The 21,182-nt window shown below is 36.2% G+C and overlaps 1 protein-coding gene across 5 annotated transcripts in view; it reads left to right on the top strand.

Annotated features, from left to right (window-relative positions):
- The window catches only part of PCDH9 (protocadherin 9), a 671,353-nt gene that overhangs the window by 429,902 nt on the left and 220,269 nt on the right, over positions 1-21,182 (top strand). For 2 of the 5 annotated variants that reach the window (XM_039714628.1, XM_039714627.1), the window contains one exon: positions 8,661-8,862. In XM_039714628.1, coding sequence (XP_039570562.1) covers positions 8,661-8,862 — 202 coding nt within the window. Of the gene's footprint in view, positions 1-8,660; positions 8,911-9,748; positions 9,847-21,182 lie in introns of those variants that run through there. The other 3 variants (XM_039714631.1, XM_039714629.1, XM_039714630.1) reach the window with 3 other exon arrangements.

Below are 21,182 nucleotides of genomic sequence, written 5' to 3'. Positions count from 1 at the left end.
AAAACCCAACCCCCCAAAAAACCTAAAAAATGCAGGAAGAATTTATGAAGACTATAGTTTCATTAAATAAAATAAAGGAAATCACCACATAAATATGGGAAGAATGTGATATTGCCTGAAAAGTTAATGGAAACCACAAGATTTGACTGCAGGTTTTTCTTCATTCACTGTCTCTGAAAAACTAACACAACTCTCCAGCCAGACAGGCTCTTTGTTTTCCATGTTTAAATGTGCCTGGGACCATCTCACTGTCAATTCCTACCTAGTCATGTGTCAGACTGTAATTATTAGTGGTTTTCTCCTTTATGAAAAGGCCAGTTCTGTGCAGCTTTAGTAGCAAGACAGATATAATAGGTAATTATATTTATGTTTCCTTTTAATACATTGCAGTGTAATTTTCAGATTTCTATGAAATTTTAGTACTGAGAAATTGAGCAGAAGAAATCAAATTATTGTCTGGTATAGCAACAATTTACATTCTGAAGTCAATACCAACATTGTTACCTTAAGGGGAAAAAGAAGTATATACTGAGGCACTCCAGCTATTTATATGGATAGCATGGTATGAAGAAGTAGTATGAAGAGGCTGTATCAATTGCTTTTTCTTTTTTCATTCTTAGTTTAGCTTGAAAGATTGGCCAAAACCCTATCTATCTCCATTATCTTGGTTCTGTGGCTAAGATATCAAGATGAGCATGGAGAATGGATTATCCCCTGCAAGCAGGATCCTTGAATAAGGACTACCATGGGGACTGCATGAGGAAGTTTAGTTTAGAAGCAGCCAAGAAAAAATAACTCTATTTCTCTTAGCAAATTGCAGGGATCGACTGCACAATTTGTAATAACACAGACTTGAACCAAGCTTATCAGGGAAGAGCAAAAGTGTCTTTTAATAAGAAAGTAGATTGATTTTATCTCAAATTTACATTTTTTTACAAAGGTCAGTGAAACATGAAAGAAGGTGTGTATCAGTGAGCTGAGTTATACAAAGCCCTGTTTGATGTGTTTAGTGGCCTTCTTGTGAGATACACTACAACAGTCCTTGACTGATCTTTCCAAACTGGAACAGAATGTGGATTGTATATTTAAGGGGCCTTTTACTAAGTCAATCAGAACTGCAATATATAACAAATCATTGTTTATTTGTAAAACAAAGTGATACAGCAACCATATGTTAATTCAAAGACCTTGCCAGTTCTTTCTGTGGAGCAAATATAAACATAGATATGTTTTGTTAAAACGGTTACTAATCTGTTTTTGTGACTTGGCCTTCATTCACAGGATTGATCTCAAAAAATAATTTAAAAAAACAAAAAATCCATGTTGTAGTACATGAAATAGGAATCTTTGTTTTGATCCTGGAAGGAACAAACTTTATGAAACAGAAAGCTTCTACAAAGACATTTGGAATTAAGCACAGATCTTTCTTGTGTCTTTACAACATCTTCTTAAACTTGTTCACAAACAGTATCTTTTCAATAATCATCATGCAATCATCATTTAATCATCCCATGTGCTTTTTAGGGTATTTGTCTACTGTTTGCACTTGATTTTATTTTAATATCCTTCTCCTCTGACGTCTTTATTCACAAGTGAAACTTCAGTAAATTATGTAAGGTACAGATTCTTCTGTTTATTTTCCATAATAATGGTAAATTGTTTGTTCAAGTTTCACTTTTAAGGCTCCATATCAACAATCTTTCCATAAAGAAAATATTCCCAGAATGTTTTCTTTGAAGTGGTTTTTCCTTCATAATATTTCTTTGTATAGCATAATAGCTCAGAAAAGTATGCCATAATACCTCAGAAAAGAAAGGAAAATAGTTTTTGTTGATTAAAACCTCCATATCCGAAATAAAATATTTCAATGACAATTAAAAAATATGCTGGAATACATATTCTGATATGCAGACCTACATCCCATTCTGTAAAGTTTAATTTGACTTGCTGTGAACTGGATATTTTAGTGGCTTCTCCCTGTTTGGAAAATCAAGGAGAGAAATCAAGGCTTTTCATTCACAACTCTATTGAGTGAAGAAGTTTAAAGTACCTAATTTGTAAACTCAAAATGCAACTCAGCTGGTTAAAATTCAGCAGGTTCTATTTCCAGCTACACAGTGTAGAAATGTTTTTTTAATTACAGCTTGGTTTGTAACAATGGATAGGATCTGTAGCCAAATTTGTCCCTGTGAGACATTCAGCAATGGAACAATAGTATAATTATTTCTGGGATCCCTGATTAGCAAAAACAATACAATAGTTGTACAAAGCTTGAAGGTTTGATTTTTGGAGTAAAAAAGAAGGTAAATCTCTTCTTAATACTGATTTCTGTAACTTGCTGTATGATTCAAGTACATAATTGGAAATAAAATGCATTTTAGAAGCTAGTGCACAATGGAAAGAACGGAACAATTTTGAAATTTAATACTTGCATTTCCTACATTAAAGTTCTGTTTCCACATAGCTCATAACTCACCGGCCACAGGACATTTCAAACACTTGATATCACATGGCATGATTTTTCCTGTACTTCAGGTTTTTAGCACTGAGGTCAACAAAATACCTTACATTATTTGCAGCCCACTTTCTACCCATGTATGAGTGCTTCTGGGAAAATAGGGCAGCAGTGAAAAAGTTTAGTCTCATAAGTAATGCTTTAAGCTCTCTAGTATTGGTGTACCTTTTCTAGAATCCGTACTGAGGTACAATTTCTACCAATTCTTTTGCTTATGTAAGGACTTCAATATTGTAAATATAATGCTCTATGCAACTTTTCCAATGACATAGATTTGTATGATGAAATTAGAAATTGTAGTATCAGAATACATTTTATACAGCTAAGAAGAATACATTTTATACAGCTAAGATTGTCAAAAATAAAGTACTTCAGTACAAAATTATGTTTTCAGCTCTGGGAAAATATGCAATTGCATCAAATACTTTAATATTTTCTTTTATTTCCAGTTAGAGTTGACAGAATCACAGAATGGCTGAGGTTGGACAGGGCCTCTAGAGGGTGTCTGGTCAACTCCCTGGTCAAGCAGGGATAATTACAGCTGCTTGTCCAGAGCTGTGTCCAGATGGCTTTTGAATATCCCCAAGGAGAGAGACTACACAGTGTATCTACACCACTTGTGCCAGTGCTCAGTCACCCTTCCAGTTTAAAAAAAAAAAGTTTTTTGATGTTCAGAACCTCCAGTGTTTCAGTTTGTGCCCATGATTACCTGTCCTGTCATTAGGCACCACTGAATTACTAATATTAAGAAGGAATGAGAAAAATAGAATAGGAGAGTATGTGGAAAGAAAAATGACAAGATGCAACACAATTTTAAGTGGTTTCAGTATCTCCAAATAAAATATATTAACAAAGAAAAATGTAATATGCTATGTCAAATACAAGTTCTACTTTTTTGTACTTTATCAGTAAGATTAGAGTGTCCCCATCCTCTGCCATCCATTCCTCATCTCTACACCAGAGTTTGTGTTGCTATTTTTATTGGCATTTTCAAGTACCACAGCTATTACTTATATTCCATAATTTCACAAATTACAGTTGTTAGAACGTACTAGGCATCTATTTGACTTTGTTGTAGCAGGAAAAAAGGAGCCAGACCAGCTTCATGTGTCTTTGATTTGATATAATTTGGTTGTTACTATGTTAAAAAAGTGTTGGCTGGCTGACCACCTGGTCCGAAAACAGGGTTGGGGGGGGGAGGGGGGGCGGGGGGGGGGGGGGGGGGGGGGGGGGGAAGTGTTGCTACTACACTTGAACTGTCCTATTTTCAGCACAGGAGTTTGCTATCCATTATCACCATCTGAGATGGTGTTTCTCTTGTGAGTGAGTGCAAAGTCATGCTTCACCTAGATGAGCTTCATGGAATCTGCTGCAATAGGTGATTAAAGGAGAATGATTCCTGATTGTTTTCCTGAATTTTAAACTCAGCCCATGTTCAAAAACCTGACTAAGTCTAATTGTTCTGAATTATGTATTGAAGGTGCTTTGACACAGGTAAAATTATATTGCTTTGATTGAATTCTCCTTTCAGTTTTGGGTTTCACATAACAGTGAGGTGATATTTCCTGATTAAAAATAAGGACTGAATTTTTTTCAGGACCTGAAGAAGACCCCTTTTCCTCCCCACCAAATGCTTGTTCATGATTGAATATGTCACAGATTTTGGATGTGAGTTTTGGCCAAGTGCTGGGACTTGAACCATAACCTTACCTCATGCTGTATATAATCCCACGTATGTTGTAGTGTAATTAAAATTGTAATTACTTGTTATCATTAGTCCCAGTGTTGTAACAACTATAAACCTCATTACTCAAAATAACTTGAATCTGTCTTTAGGTAAAAATAAATTCAAACCTGGATTTTGTTGCATGAGCGAGTAGATAAACATGAGCATAGTTTAAGCATGTTGGATTTTCTTCTGAAAGAAGAGTTCCTGTCTCTGTTGTAGTGGTGACAAGAAATTCAGTGAACAACCAGTGAGGGGCTCAGTACTAGATCTGGACCATGCATAACATCCTGTGATATGTGCTTCTGGTGGACAGTCTGTGTAACTTGCCCAAGCTATATATGCATGCTGTGTTGGTGTGAATTCACTGGCAAACTCCAAGCTGAACCAGACAGGAGTAGGAGGCTCCAGGTCTGGGTGAGGGTATTTGAGAAGCAATGGGAAAATGCTGGTATTTGGGGGAGACCCATGAGTGTGGCCTGCCAGTGGGACAAGTGTGTGAGTGCTGCATGTGGGCAGTGAGTCCCCAGTGAGACCAGCTGGTGAGCTGGAGACCTGTGGGGTCAGTAAGGGAGACTGGGATCTGGGCAGGGGTTCTGGGCAGGCAGAGGGCTTGTGGTGATGCTAGGTGCTTGTGAACCTGAGAGTGTGAGGTGTGTGCTGCACTTGTGACTTTCTGTCTGTGACAGCCCAAGAGGAGGAGGGGATGTGTCCCTGTGTGACTGTGCCTGGTGTGAGTCCTGAATGGGGGGGCTGCTGGGGCCAGAGCCTTATCTGAGGCTGTGTAGCCGCAGCTGTGACCGAATCAGTGTCCGTGTGTGTGTCTGCTCAGTCTTAGTACTGCAGCAGCTTTCCTAGCCTAGAGATCCCAGGCTCCAACAACCAGGCAGAAGGGTTCTGGAGCAGGCAGTGGAGGCAGTGCCCACATATCACATTACTTGACATTTTTAAGTTCTCAGTACACTGAGGGGAGTCTTTTCAATTACTGGTATGCCCAAGCTTAAACATTTGCTTGGAGTCTCTTTTTTGCAGAAGGCTTGCTCCCCTCATTGTTTTGATATCATAACTTAATCTAAAGTTTCTTTATGGACTGCATGTTGTCCATCCATCATCTCTGGAACTGGGTCACTGTTTACATGACCCTTAGATTTTTTTATAACCCTTTGTAATGATTTGTGGATTCCTTAGTGGGCAGCTGTTGTGATGGAGAATGGAAACTTCAGAGAAAATTTATTAAAGAAGTCCTGCTGTTGAGTCATGGGATGCAGAAAGGCCCCCCCGTGCTTTCTAAACTTCTCATAGAGGAATTTAGCTGTCACTGAATCCAGTCTTAACCCCAGACTTTGTCAATGGTTTAAGTAACTTTGTCCCACTGGATTAATCATGGCAAATCAGGTACATTTATATAAAGATGACTTAATTTATTATTTAGATGACAAATTATTAGACAAAGGATCTCAATCAGATTTATTTACTACAGAATGTAAAAGCTAAAACTACTAGACTGTATAGTGTAGGTACAGTGCACTATATCAAAGCTATTAGATAAAGCTCGCAAAAAGGAAACCATTATGAAGTAAAGATTGATATAACTCGCTACAACAATGCTCATGGGCAGATCTCTTTCACTCAGCCTCAACCCCTCCTTGAAGGGGTTTCCCTAGTTCAAGGGAGAAAACTTCATACACTCCAGGAAGGAATACATGAGAGGAACCCAACTGTGTGAAAGGGGACTGGACTTCTGCAGTGTATAGTGATTGACTGCCAGTCATATGTCTCCAGGTCTCCTTAGCAGCTCATCTGTCAAATCTGTGCCTCACTATCAGGATCTTCATTTGGAGTTGGTGAGCCAGACTACTTTTATCATAATTCAATGCCAAAATCAGCACATGACAGCACCTCACAGCCCATCACTGATAGCTTGCAATATAGGGCATTATTTGAGTTGACCAAATTCCAAAGCAGATCACTCTGCTACAGTGGCTCAGAAAGGCAAGCAAATATACTTTTCTCTCGTAATTTAAAGTATGGATTTAAAAATTAATAGCAAAGAAATTGCCAGTATAAGCGTTAGGCTCAGGTCATTTTACTGACTAACTGGTCTCTGTCACTGTCAGTATAGAGTGAGAGCAGATTTTGGCTAGTATGAGGAATTTTTGTTATCCAAGATCAGTACTTTTACTATATAACTTATGAAATAGGACATTTTTGTAATTATGCATTCTTCTATTTGTTTAAGTGGTTAATTAGTTATAGGGGTTTTATTATTTTGCAGGTCTTAAAACTGAATTTGTCATCTCCTCCCCTTTTTTAGGGCTTAATTTTCTCAGTCATTAATGTCTTCTTATAGAGTCTTTTAGGTTTAAAACAAATAAAAGCAATCTCCTTTTCTCACATCACAGTGCGACCTGGGGAGGGGGTGGGGATAGGGAGATGAACCACCACAGTTTTCCACTTGCTGACTTTGCTAGTGACATAAATTCTTAGTTTGGAAAAACAATCTCCAATTTTATCTTTCTGAAAGTAGTTTCAGAAAGAGAAGATTTTAAGTTGTGTAGTTAGCTACATTTCTATTGTGCTCATATTGAAGGGGAAGAAATTGTTGAAAGAAAAAAAGTTATAAGAAAAAGTAACAAAGTGTGAGCTGAAGCTTTTCTTAGTGACATATATAGAGTTAGGTTCTCCGTTGATGTAGTGAATACATCCAATGACTCAGAGGATCTATTTGGTTTTCTACAGTTGGATTCTAATCCTAAAGCTAGAAAAGGAACTTAAAAGCAAAATACTAATTATAAAATCACAGCCAAGAGCAAATAGTATTACATTTACTTCTATACTGAAAAACACAGTAATGTAAAGTTGACTTAATCAACTATATCCACCCAAGGGAGATGAATAAAAAGAAACCTGGCAGATTATATTGATCATCATATAAAATGGTAGCAATTACCATTAACAAATAGTCTTTAATAAGCAACATACAGTCAGTATTATTAACTTGAGGTTTTTCTCATTAAAAGAAAAATGAAAAAAGGAGAGACAAAAAAGGGAAAGTTAGGGCCTGATGCTGTTTCAGGATGGATACAGGACACCTGATTTTAACTATTTTAAAAAGTGTTAACTAGTGGAAGATACCTGTTGCAATATTTTCCAAATATTTCCTTCTCTTCTGGCTCTGTAGAAATCTTGAATCATTAGCTTAGATATACCCCATAAATTTCAGATTACTAATATTGATGAGAAATAACCATTAAACTAAACAGTTACTATGCTTAAGAAAAACTTTGTGAATCTCTATTTTATCCTAAATTAATGTAGCAAACCAGACCACTGAAGCTGCCAATTTTTTTTTGTGGGAACATGTGCTTAACTTAATTCAATCACTCTCTTGAGGTACTCTTAAACTAGTTTCTTCCAATCCTTCAAAGATGCAGTATTTTGATCCATGAAGACCTGTAATATTCCTTTCATCCAACAGTCATGGTTGCTAAACAATTTGCAGTGGTGCTATCAGCTCTGAAGCTCTTGGGGAATCACTGTATCATTCTGTAGCCACAATTCAAAAGTCAGATTATTTCTCCAGATGAGAGAGGTTCAAAATCAATAACAGTTAACTAATCCAAGTGTACACTGAAGGGTTTTTTTTTCCTTTTCAAATGGCTAAATGTTTATTTTTTTAAGAAGTTCAGTAAAATGTGTAATTCTGTCTCTCAGTCCCTGTGTTTTTTGTAAAATCTCTGTGCTGTTTTGTTTTTATTTCTCCTACCAAATTGATAATTGTTTATTCTGTCATATTTTGTGATTCTTTGCTGACCACTGTGGATTCACACATATATTATCAATCCTAATTATACATTTTAGGTACATGACTGCTATCAGTTAAATATAGACAGTTATTTATTTATGCTACTATACCTGAAAGATGACGACCATTTTTATGGGTTTCTTTAGCTTGGTGGATGTCTTTTTTTCCAGTTTGAATAATGATAATGCAGTTTTTAACCTCAGAAATATATACTTATTGCATTTTTCATGTCATTTGCTTTTCATAACATATTTTCTAATGGTTTCTGCTTCTCAGAGAGAGGATTTTTAATAGATTGTGTTTTGCAAATAATGAAAAATATACCTAATTTTCCACTGATCAATTTCTTAGAAGTTTACTTCACAGATGAGCACATATAGACCTTTGAAATTTGGCTCTTCCATTTGCCAATTTCCCATCCAAAAGGAAGCCAGAAAAAAAAAAAAAAAAAGACAAACCAACCCACAAGCAAACAGCAAGCAAACTTGATAATAACAATTGCTTTATAAGCATTCCCAGGGATCTATTTGTATGTCAAAAGTTAAAAAAAAATAAAAATCAAGATAACTGAAAAGAAGAGCACTAATCAGTGTGTCCTGTGCTCTTCTTTGTAGTCCCAGCGCCGTGTTACATTTCACCTCCCCGATGGCTCCCAGGAAAGCTGCAGTGACAGTGGTCTGGGAGACCACGAGCCAGTGGGTGGTGGAACCCTGATCTCACACCCTCTCCCTCTGGTTCAGCCGCAGGACGAATTCTACGACCAGGCTTCACCGGACAAGAGGACTGAAGCTGATGGCAATTCTGACCCCAACTCGGGTGAGTCACCATCATGGCCCTGCTTATCTGAGTTGCTTTGCTAACTTGGTACTTTCTTTTTCATTTCTTTGAGCTTTGCAATGGTAGAGATGTTTATAAGCACGTGCATGAAAATTTGTTCATATTAGCTCATAAGGATTGTTTGGAAATTATGTAGTTTGCCTGAAGTGCCTCATGTTGTAATTTGACTATGGAAAGAAAAGTATATCCAGTAGAATAAATGGCATCATACTAATTGCACAGTAAGTAATAATAGCAGGGGAGAAGGTTGTCCTACAAGGTAGCAAATTTTTCCTGATGTTTGCAGTGCTGTAGCTAGTTAGCTTTAGACTTTGTTTTAGGAAAGTAATTCTAAATATCAGTTTAAGTTCAAGGACATGGAGGTTGCACTGTCTTTTAGACTAACAAGGAAGTCAGTAAATCAGTGAAGCACTGAAAAATTGAAAGAACCCAAATTTCTTAACAGCCTTACAATCTAACATTAAGAATCACAGGGTTTCTTTGTTAACTTGGAATGGCATGATGTATTGGAACTGTCAGATAGGGATTTTTGTACCAATATTAAGGATGAACTATTTGATTTGGGAACTTCTACCTTTCTCGTCTGTCCTCCTCTATAATACATTTACTTTATTGCTGTGTTTTTGTGAGAGCACTTAAAACTGAAGCAAGATCTTAACTAATAGGGTGACTAGTATTTTGACATTGCACAGAGAGGGGGAAGTAGCACTGCTCTTAAGTTTTTTGGTTTTTGTCTAGAATGTGAGACAAAGGTTAAAAATCTATCTGTGCTTTTGGAAGGTAATTGAACCTGAGTCCTCTTGCATCCCAGGAATATAGAAATAAGAAATAGTTTCTGTCTTTGGCATTTCTCCCTTTTGTATAGATGATTAATTTGTCACTGGGCCTGTACAAACCAGGAGAGAAGGTGACCTTGGGATCTCATGAACAATATTAAGGTCCATCTCCTCATTTGGGCAGAGCTGGATCTGAATGATGACATTTACATCATGGCAGATGACAACACGAACTGTGGAATATTGACTTTGGAAATATTTTTCTCATATGTATATAGGAAGACCAAGAGGTTGTGTTGGATGAAACTCTGCAAAGAAACAATTTGAAATGTTTACTGAGAGTTGCATTCGGGTTTCTTTTCCTCTATTTTCCTTTTACTTTTCTTTTTTTTTTTTTTAATTTTTCTCCCCTGGATATGATACCTTCATTTTCTTCTCTTTACCAAAACAGAAATGTTTTTGGAACTATGATGATAAACCCTTAATCTGTATAAATACAGAGAGTGATAAAAGAATAGCAACTATGAATGGATTGACTCTGGAGCAAGAATGTATGTCTGCTTAAGCAAGCGAGGAGCTTAAGTGGAATTATCTGGTTAATTCTCTGACCACATATGAGACTGGTGAAAGATTTAACAACATCAGAGAGGAGTTTTTAAGGCAACATTGAATGTTGGCATTGTTGCATTGGCTTCACAGACTCTGAATTGTGAATCTCTTCAAAAGGCAGCATAAAAGTCCTTCAGGAGAGTTAGGAGAAAAGGTCTTAGTAAACTTCATAGCAAGTTATTAAAAGTGCAGTTTTAGAAATTTTGTGTTAAACACATTGTGCAAACACAGTATATTAATCATGATCATCTATTCATGCCTAATATAGACACTAATATAATATTAGTCAGAATGAGTAAGTGTTCTTAAAAGCTATATGAAAAGTTTTAATGTGTTTGTGGTTACACCTAATTTAGCCTTAGGGATGCTAAATTTGTGTCAAATTTATGAAAATCTAACCATCAAGTGATACTAACTATTAGTGAAGTATTGAAGTATAGGGGGTTTTTTTTGTTTTGTTTTGTTTTTTACCAGATATTGAAACAGTACACTCTGTATCTCACCAAATCTCACAAACTAAGAAAGGAATTTTATGGTCAATAACGTGACAGAAATTTTCCTAGAAAAATCCAGGCCAGGATGGGAGTAATGTTGTTCATTAGATGGATTTAACTTCTATATTGTATTCAGTATCAAGCTATTGCCTAAGCACTGTATCAAAAGTTATTTTGCTACTGTAGGCACAAGTTTTAATGAGATGTGAAATAAGGTTTAAAGCAGTTTATGGTTACTGAAGATCCTGTGGCAATTTTCGGAAGAGAAAAATGCTGTCTGGTATTAGCCAAAGTTACTTTGTGGGTATTTACATGTGTTTATGGTTAAAATATGTAGTATCGTTTGAACATTGTATTCCTTGACACTCCTAAGCTGAATTTCTAGTTCTATTGCAGTGAAATGTTCCTTAGCTGTATTTAACTGTAGGGATAGTTTTGTTTCAGTGGCTGTCTAAGGGATTGCTGGTTATGATAATAGGACATGCTAAGGTGAAAGATACAACTATAAAGGAATAAAGCCCTAGTGGAGAGTTGTAGTATTACCATCTACATGTACTGCTAGCAGTTTTGGATGATAGGTGTTGCATAACAATATTTTTGTTCTAAATGCTTCAACTGAAGAGAAAGAACAGTTTTTGGGAAAATTTGCAAATGACCTCTACATCAAAAATTCAGATTTGTTCGACTGTGTTTTCATGAAAGTTCATTCTAAGTAAAACTTTGCTTCAGATCATGAGAATGCGATGTTAATCTTGATAGTAAAGTTCTTGCCTCATGCTGAGAGCAATTTTGGTTAATGACTTTAATGCTCAGTGAATTGTATGGGTTATTGCTGTACACTGCGAAGTTATGTGAATAAAAATACAGCCATTGTTTCTCAACATAATGTTGCTATTTTAATTATATTTGAAGAGTAACCAAGGCTCAGGTCTTCAAAGCCTGAAATCCAAGGCTCAGGTCTTCAAACCCTGAGGGTAGGAGGGAGAGGGGGAGGGGAGAAGGCGGAAATGTAAAAATCTTGCTAACTTTTTACACAAAAGAGAAACCTTACTGACATATTTACTTGCATTTGTTAGCTTCTACAGAGACCCAAGAACTACAATTAAATGATTTAATGAAATAAACACACACAGTGAGAGTACATTCATCTAGTTAATCTGAAAACACAAATCTCTCACACCAGGTGAAACTGAAATGAAGAGAGAAGCCAAATATTAACATTGTCAGACACATGCTGTGATTGTAGCTGTGAGAGAAAGGCAACAAGATAGAAATATGAAGTCTTTCATAATGAGATATAAGTCCCAGTTCACATCACTGAAACCTGTCTTCTTTATTTAGCTCTATTACTTTGAGGGTTGTATTCATTTTGCTAAGATATATTTTGCATTTCCCTATTGTAAATTGATCAGTATTATTGATGGTCAGAGGAGTTTGAACTCCTTATACTTCACCTTTGTCTCATTTGCAGCTTGATACACTTGATTCCTACAAAAAGGAATATATTCCAAAGATCTATCCTCTGAAACAAGTTTTTTAACTTTTAGCATATCACATAAGAATTTAGAAAGCATTCCAGTTCCTTCAGAATGTAAAAAAAAAAAAAAAAAAAAAAGTCAATTTGAAAACAAAAAAAGGTGAAATTGAATTTACTTATACTTCTTTAAAATATCTTTCATTTATCAAAATTCCTGCTTCCTAATGGTTTTAAATGTACATATTAAGAAGTGCACTTTTAACACAAACATCTGTATCATCAGTTGCATTAAAACTGTACAGCTCTCTTATGTATTTTAATATTAATTATTTCTTCAGGTACTGCTCAAAAAAACCCTGTGCTTTTCTTCTCCAACAGTTACTTGCAGACTGTTATTTTTCATTTCTATAAGTGTGGTTCTCATCAACGTAGTAAAAAAGATCCACCTTATTAGTGAAGAATTCTTCTTTCACTGTGGTTTAGCAAAGGTTGTCAGGGACTTAAATGTGGACTGGAATTGTTAACATATCTAAGAGGTGCTTGCAGCAGAGCTGTGGAATAGAACACTACGAAGTAAAAATGTGCCTCCTAGTGTAAGGAAGGGGAAAAATGCATTTTCATGAAAATGCTTGATAAATCACATTTTGATAGCTGCAAGCTGTGGATGTGATTCATTTTTCTTCAAAGAGATAAAGAGGAATAGCATATATTTAGTGGAGTGTTAGAATTGCTGTAGGGAGAAAGGCTACTGCACACTGTGGATGAATCTATGAAATAATTCCAATGGTTCAAAGCCAGACAGAAATATAATATTTATATCTTCTGATACATGTTTACGAAGCTAAGTAAATGTTTGCCTAATTTCTACACCTCATTAATAAGTAGAATCAATATAGATCAACAAAGTAATAGTTTCATAAACACATGGAGCTGTAGCAAAAATTGTAACATACCCACCAGTTTCAAGATCATGTTTTTATTTAGCAAAATTAAATAGAACTTCTATTATATCCTATGTTACTTCCAAAGCAATTCTTGGAAGTAATGTTATAATGCTGTCTTTCAGTAATAATGTTTGTGGATAGCTTTTTTATTTCCAGTGCAATAAAATCTGTGTAGTTAAATTTGGCTGATAAATACCTGAGTTCACACTTTTTAATAAACCTAATACTATGGCAATTTAGTCAAGTAATGTCAGGGGTGTTAAATGGTTCTCTAATTCCAGTAATAAGTAGGAATATCTCTGCGGCAGTGGCTTAATTATGATTAAAGTTCAGAGTAATGGCAAGACTGCCTTGTATTACACTTGGTCATATGATAGTGTCCCATGTGGAGAGGCTAAGCCTCTCCTGCAAAGAGCTTTGGTTTTACAGTGTCACTATCATTACACCCAGTGGGTGATGATGGTTTAACCTTGAGGGCATACCCTCTGCTAAATCCTGTCTTTCATTTTGCTGTCTCCAAAGTTTCTTCTTTGGCAATACTGGAGTAGTCCATAGCTAAACAGCCTCAGGTGCAGAAAGAAATGCTACTGTATTAATGCCTAGATCTAGATAATTTGCTGTCCACAGTTATTCTTATGTTTTCATAATATGAGACTATAAGAACTAAAATAGGAACATTTGCCTTTGAGTCATAGCCTCCATTTCATTAAACACGAGTTCATACCTCACACAGAATCTAACACTGTCACATTTAGCTACAGGCAAGCAGGAGTAAGAAAAACTGGAGTCAGGTTGGCGAATTAGCCTACAGAAGAGCTATAATATAGTCTGAAGTCTGAATTCAATCTTAGCCCATGCACTTATGACTTTAAAAAGATAAATAAAATCTGAGAGGCATAAGAAGATTACTATCTCTTTACATCTCTTTGATGCCTCATTGCAGTGAGGACTTAAAAATTGTCTTGGTTCAGAAAAGCCACTGTGCTACATCTGTTTCTATTCTACTTTCTTTTCCCCCACACACCAAAGCTAATTGGAGTGTAAATCAGGGGGCCATAACCATTGAACAGTAGGAGGGGAACTTGTCTCATTGCTTCTCCAAGAGGAACAGATAACTTTCCAAAACTTCCTAGCTGCTGCTGCCTGAGAGGAGCACTTGCAGATCCTCAGCAGTGAGATGAAAAGGCCACATGGAGCAGCGGGACTATGACAAAGGTTAGAGGATTAAAGAAAGGGGAAGCTTGCACATGAGATGAAAGCTGGTGCCTTTGGCCGCCGTCACTGATGATACCAAGGGCAGTTTAAAACATCAGATGCTTTTGCCAGGTTAAAACAAAGGATTTAAGGAATTAAGATTAATTTTTCTCCTGTAAGTATTTTCTACTCAAAAGGCCTTTCTTCATATAACCAAAAGCCCAGATCTACTGCAGATATTCACAGACTTTTTAAAGTTTCAATGTTATACCATTATCCAGTCAAACCTCTAGCACAGCACAATGCTTTGTGTTTCACACAACTTTCCTTAAATCAAACTGAGGTTTTAAAATATTCCAATAATAAAATAGTCCAGTGATTTATTTCCACTGGTGTTTGATTACATGTTTTATATGGGTGTTCATGGCAAGGTTGTGGGCAGGGGGGCTGCAGAGTGTGCCTCTTTGAGAAGACACTAGAGGCTGCTCCCCATGTTTGACAGGGCCAGTTTTCAGTGGCTCTAAAACAGATTCATTACTTCCCAAAGCTGCACAGCAGCTGGGGAGGAATAAGGAAAATGTGAGAGAAGCAAACCTGCAGACACTAAGGTCCATGGTGAAGGAGACAGAGAACATTCAGACAGCAAATAGATTCCTCCTCAGCTTGTGGAGAAGGTGGTGCCCCCAGTGGCCCGTGGAGGACCCCACCCTGGAACAGGTAGGTATGCCCTCCCTGAAGGAAGTTGCAGTCCATGAAGGGCACATGCAGGAGTAGGAACTGTGGCCCCTGGAGAGCCCCCTCTGGAGAAGTCTTGTCTTGAAGGCTCACATGCTGTGGAAGGGACCCATGTATCGCTGGGAAAGGACTCTGTGTTGGCCAGAGTAAGAGTATGATGAGAAAGGAGCGGCAGATACAAAGTTTTACCGACTGACTGCAACTTCTTTTCATATCCATTAACACCACTTAGTGGCAGGGGCAAGGTGGGGAGGAGTCAAAAGAGGAGAGTAAGAAAAAAATTAATTTCAGCCTGGGAAGAAAGAAGGGTTGGGTAGTGGGAAAGTTGTTTTTAGTTTTGGGTTTGGTTTTTTTTTTTTTTTTTTGTTTTTTGTTTCTCACAATCCTACTCAAGTTTCTATTGATGATAATATAAATTTATCTTCCCCAGGCTGAGTCAGTTCTGCCAGTGATGGTAACTAGTGAGTGATCTCCCTGTCCTTATCTCAACCCATGAGCTTTTTAATCTCATTTTCTTCCCGTCTTGCTGAGAAGGGGGAGTGATGGAGCAGCTTGGTGTGCACCTGGCAGCAGCCAAGGTTAACCCACAAGAATATTAAAGCTGGTGTTGTATTCTCAGTCTAAAAGCATTTATTTTTAGTTTCTACCTCTTTTCTGTGTGACTTTACCACCCTTTGTCAATATAAAGTCTGACTTCCAGAAGTGAAAGTATATTTTGAGGCCCAAGGGACTTTTTTGACTAGTACAGCATCCTGCACACAATACAGATCAGAAATCCTAGCCAATAACCTAAAAAAAGCATGTGTCTTCTGCTGGTATCTACAGCATATGCTGCATAATGATTTCTTGATTTAATGACCTTCAGTGACAGAGGAAATAGTACTACATTGCTTACTGACTTCAATTGAATCAGGCTTTTATTTGATAAAAAAGGGTTTTGGTGTCTGTAGTTCAGATGGAGTGCTCAAGTCTTCTTGAATCTGTATCACAGGTTAATTCATAGTATTTCGAATGTTGCAACATTTTGTTCTTATGCATCTTTTTTCCTCTCTGTATGTTCACATTGGTCCAATGTATGTCCAGTAATATATATATATATATAGATTCAGAACAAGAAAAATAAAACGTGTCTTCTAAATTGCAGAGTTTTAAAATCAGTTTTTCTCTTTATCAGTCATTGCTTTGATCTGAGTGGCGTTTTTTTCTGCCTGATGAGCATGATGTTTAACAATACTTTTTAGCGATAGAACAACAACAGATTTTTCTAGTATTTAAAGATTTTCCATGGGAAATTAAAGGCAAAAGCACGACTGAACACATATATCTTTAATCATCATGAAATATATTTGATTTTTTTTTTTATCATTCTAGGTGCTCTATCGCCTAACTGTTCAACATAATTCACCTTCTGAAAGTGTGATAGTGTGATTATAGCAGAAATATTTGTTTGATATTTTCGAGGCTGCTGTTTCTGAAATTCAATGGAAGTTATTGTTGTGACTTCAGTCACAACAATACAAAGTTACTGTTGTGACAGCTGTGACTCCTTGTTACCTTCAAATTACAACTAATTTCACAATGTAACATATTCTTTTACTAGTGGAGTCTTAGTAGTGCACCTCCTATTCCCAATGGCAAGTTGACAAAAATAAAGATTATATTTGTGAGAATAAAGTGTTGAATTTAGCATGGCATTACTAATTTCAGCCTTTAAATGGTTACATATTTTAAGTAGAATTAAAATTTTTGATGGCTGCAATGAGAGGAATAACTTAATGCAGGAAGAATAACCTCATTGCACCCACACAGACCTGAGGCTGACAACTAGAAAATAGTTTTGCAGTGAGAGAACTGGGAGTCCTGGTGGATAGCAAATTAGCCATGAGCCAGACAGACACCCTTGAAGAAACGAAATCAGTCTCCTGAGCTGCAATAGAAAAGATGCTGCCAGTAAGCTGATGGGAAAGTTCCTTTCTCTCTACTCAGCACTGGTGAGACACATTTGAAATGCCAAGCCCAGTGCTGGTTTTTCAAGTATGGAAGGGAAATGGAAATATGGACTGAGTCCAGAAAAGGGCCAGAAAGATTATTAAGGTATTAGAGCATCTGTCACATGGGGAGGTGCTGAGAAAAATGTGACTGTTCATCCTGGAGAGGGGAAAGGCTTAGGAAGGATCTAATTAATGTGCGCAAATACCTGATGTGGTGCAGGAAGGAGAGTAGAGACAGAGCCAGACTTTTCTCAGTAGTGTACCAAATCAAAGAAGGGACACTGGGGGCAAACTGAAGTACAGAGAAATTTTCTTTAAACATAGAAAAAAAAAAAGCCTTACCACATTTTCTTGCTATCAGAACAATAGAACTCTACACCAAGTTTCCCAGAGAGATTGTGGAATTTTCATGGATATTTTGGAAATTAAACAGGACATTTTTCCAGCTGAGTCATGATAACTCCCTGAGTTGAGCAGGAAGCTGTGGATGAACCCTCTTCAGACTTCTCTTCCAAGTTTAACCATTCTATGATTCTGAAATCCTAGAAGTTAATTAAATTTGTCTTGCATAGACTGTGCAATACAAATGGGAGAAAAAAAAAAAGAAAGAAAAATCTGTATTCTCTAAGGTAAATCAAGTATAAACTTGTAAATTTATGGTAGCCTATGTGGTATAGTACTATACACAGTACAGAAATCAAACGCAAATAGGTACTATCCAGGTTAATAGTTTCTTCTCTAGTTTAGCTCCTGAGGTAAATATCTGAAATGGGTCAAGTAAATCTTGTAAAGACATGCCTTTATGCCACCACAGGTTATGAATGAAGGCTGTGGAAAGTAATCAATTAATACCCCTGTTAGTTCCAGAAATCAATGATGAACTCAGCTTCATATTACATACTCTGAATTTGGATGCTTACTGGCAGAAATCTAAATCTTTATCCTAAGTGTCTAAGCTCCCTTTTTAATTTACTGAGCACAGAAACTTTCATTTAAACTAGGAACTTATACCAGGTTTGCTAAATTTCACTCTAGAGTCAATTTTGTTGAGTGTAATAGGAGTTCAAACACAAAACTCACACAAAGATATATTGGATTCAATTTAGCTCTGCAATTTATATACATAGGGCTCAAATAATGCCAATGTTATACCTACCTACTAGGTTGAATACCTACTTCTTGTTAATTGCACTCCCTTCTTTCCTGTTTGACATCCACGTCTGAACAGCTTGGGTACCCCAGGACATTTCTTACTTGGCATTGCTAATGGTTACACAATAGAAGTGAGGTTTAGGTTCAGATTCATTCAGAAAGGTATGAGTGCAGGTGCCATGTGTGTAACCTCGTGATGTATCAAGAGGTTACATTCAGATGTGAGTTGGAGATAGATGTGAATCAGTCTGAGTAGTCTCCAAGTGTAGTCAGTGGAGACCTTAATTAGCATAACTGAGAATAGACACCGAGAGAGTTGTGTTTGATGAATGTGTAGTAGATGTGTCTAATGTGAGAGGCATAGTTTTCCAAACTATATTGGCTGAATTGACATTGTGTATAGAGGAATCTCAGACACCTAAATTTAGCTGATTCCCACAAATCCAGCCTCTCGTGTGAGACGGATCTCAGTTGTCCTTGTTGCTAAGAGAATACTTATATCTTTTGGGAGATTTATCAGTTTTTCTTATGTATCTGCACATAATATTTTTCAAAGGGGAAGGGTATTTTTAATTTTCATGTCTCATTTTTACAGTGCATTATGTTGTTACAGTAATTAGATAAAAATACCAATTGCATGCATATACATTCCTTTTTTTTTTTTTTTTTTGGTATAACTTAAATGAGCTTTTAAAAGCACAATTCTAAGGAAAGATTTCTAAAAGTAAAGTCATTTCTGTTCACTAATCAGTTTTTCTTCCTCCAAACAATCACCAAATATTGACTGGGAAGTATTATGAGTCGCATGCCATTTTGAAAATTAGCATATCTTGAAGTGCAGATGATGCATTTTGACTGTCTTTTTAAGAATATCTGTATGGTATGCCCATGAAATCCAGGAGTTTCTTCATTAAAGTAAATATCTTATTAAGCTTCACTTTCTGGAAAGGCAATCTAATCTTTTGGAAGAAAAAGTGTCCTATCTTAAGAAATAACCTTATGCAAAAATGTCTTCAGGTTTGACCTAGACTTGTCCAGAAACTAGGTGTTCGTTTTATTGTGCTTATCTTATGGATTTATCTTTTTCTTTTTCTCAGATTTTATGTTTGTTTTTTTGGTTTTTTTTCCTTTTTCCTAAGGAGAAATCCATGCATAAGAAGGGAGGTTCTCTGAATAAAATTTGAAAATTATATTATGTAAATAATGAATATTCTGTTTTCTTTCAAATATTTGCCTTTGCAATGAATTTTTTATGGTTTCATGCATACACTTGCTCTGTTTGTCTTCAACAGGAGGAGAAGGGGGAGGAAAGATGAATTAAGTAGATGAGGAAAAAAATAAGGAATTATACTTGCAGTCTAAAACCCATGAAAGTAAACCTAGAAATAGGAACGAGTTGAATAATTTCTTAGTGTAATGCTTTATCCCTTTTCATACTAATCCAGGTAAATAGATGTTAAGATAAGTAGGGAAAAGGAAAATAATAATAGAATACTTACCTTTTTTCACTGTGCATTGCATGTTAAATGTCTTTATCCTGTGGTTGCGAGGTGAAGGCCTGTGTGCTACAGAGAATCCATCTAGACATGATAACAACATAAGCAACTAAACTTAGGACATATTTACTTGTGACAAGGAAAGGAAAATATATAAAAAACCTTTTCCAAAACATTAAAAACTTTGGAGTTTGTTCCCATCTTGAAAGACACTAATAGACAAAGACATAAACAAATCTTTAACTGTTCAGGACAGTTTGAAAATTTTTCAGCTTTGGCAAAAAGCTTTTCAATATAAATCCTATGCTATATCAGCACAAAACCCACCCCCAAAAAACAAACAAGCAAAAACTGTGAAGAAAACAAACAAAAAAACCCACCACCAACAACAAAAACCACACAAAAATTATTTAGTTACACATGGACACCTTTGTGATAAAGTAGAAAGACATTTTCTTGTTCATACCTGTATATATACATATATATATTTTATACCTTTATCTGTCTTTGTAGCTCCATGGTGAAATATTATACAGCCCAGTAGGAAGAGATCTGGATGTGAAGATCCAGAACTGGTGCTGAGAACACAGAGTTTACTGTGGGTAGTTCCATGGCTGTTGCTCTGGACTTTTGTGGTCAATGGGCTGAATGCCCATTTGTTACTGGATTTGTTTCATTCCATTCCAAAGGCATCCCATCCTTGTGCTCCAAAATGTCTTCACAAGTATTTCAAGTGGAGGTGATTAGGAGATTCATGTCAGAAGTACACTCCTGCAAGTTAATGTAATCTTACTATTTAGTAAGATATAGTTCTATCTGCATGAAACAACTCACCTATTATTTTAAACAAATCTGCATTATTGAACTGTCATCTAAGTACTTCATGCTCAAAGATTCCCAGCATATGTATGATGATTTTTAAGTTCTTCACTCTGAAAACCACACAAAAATGTCATTTTCAGTACAAAACTTGAAATGAAATTCTGTGTGTCTACCATTTAGGGGAAGGATTCTTTAGGCTCACTTGGTGATATGCTCCACTACTCTTTTAGATTAGATCACTGTTGCCTTCAAGATGTAAAGAAGGTGTTTAAATTCATTGAGAAAGGTTGAATAACTTAATTCTTTTACTTTATCTTTTTTACTTTATCTTTTACTTTACTGTACTGAACTAGTCTATTCCATATCTGGATTTGTTAAATAGTGTTATGGAGTTAACTATTGAAGACATGCTCATATCTTGCAAAAACATCAGTTATAAATGATTCATTCATTTAAAAAAAGTGGGAAAAAGCAAAAACCTTCTCAACTTTATAGTAATTGCATATTTTCTAATCCAAGAGGCAAATGGTGTGATGTTTATCACTTTACACATCATTCATTTTTCTTATGTAAAATACGTATATACGACTGGTAAGAGAGTGTGATGGA

Source organism: Passer montanus, unplaced genomic scaffold (assembly GCF_014805655.1).
Source record: "Passer montanus isolate IOZ18808 unplaced genomic scaffold, ASM1480565v1 scaffold30, whole genome shotgun sequence".
Lineage (NCBI taxonomy): Eukaryota > Metazoa > Chordata > Aves > Passeriformes > Passeridae > Passer > Passer montanus.
The sequence above is the reverse complement of the archived record's forward strand: the minus strand, read 5'-3'. Positions and strand labels throughout refer to the sequence as shown.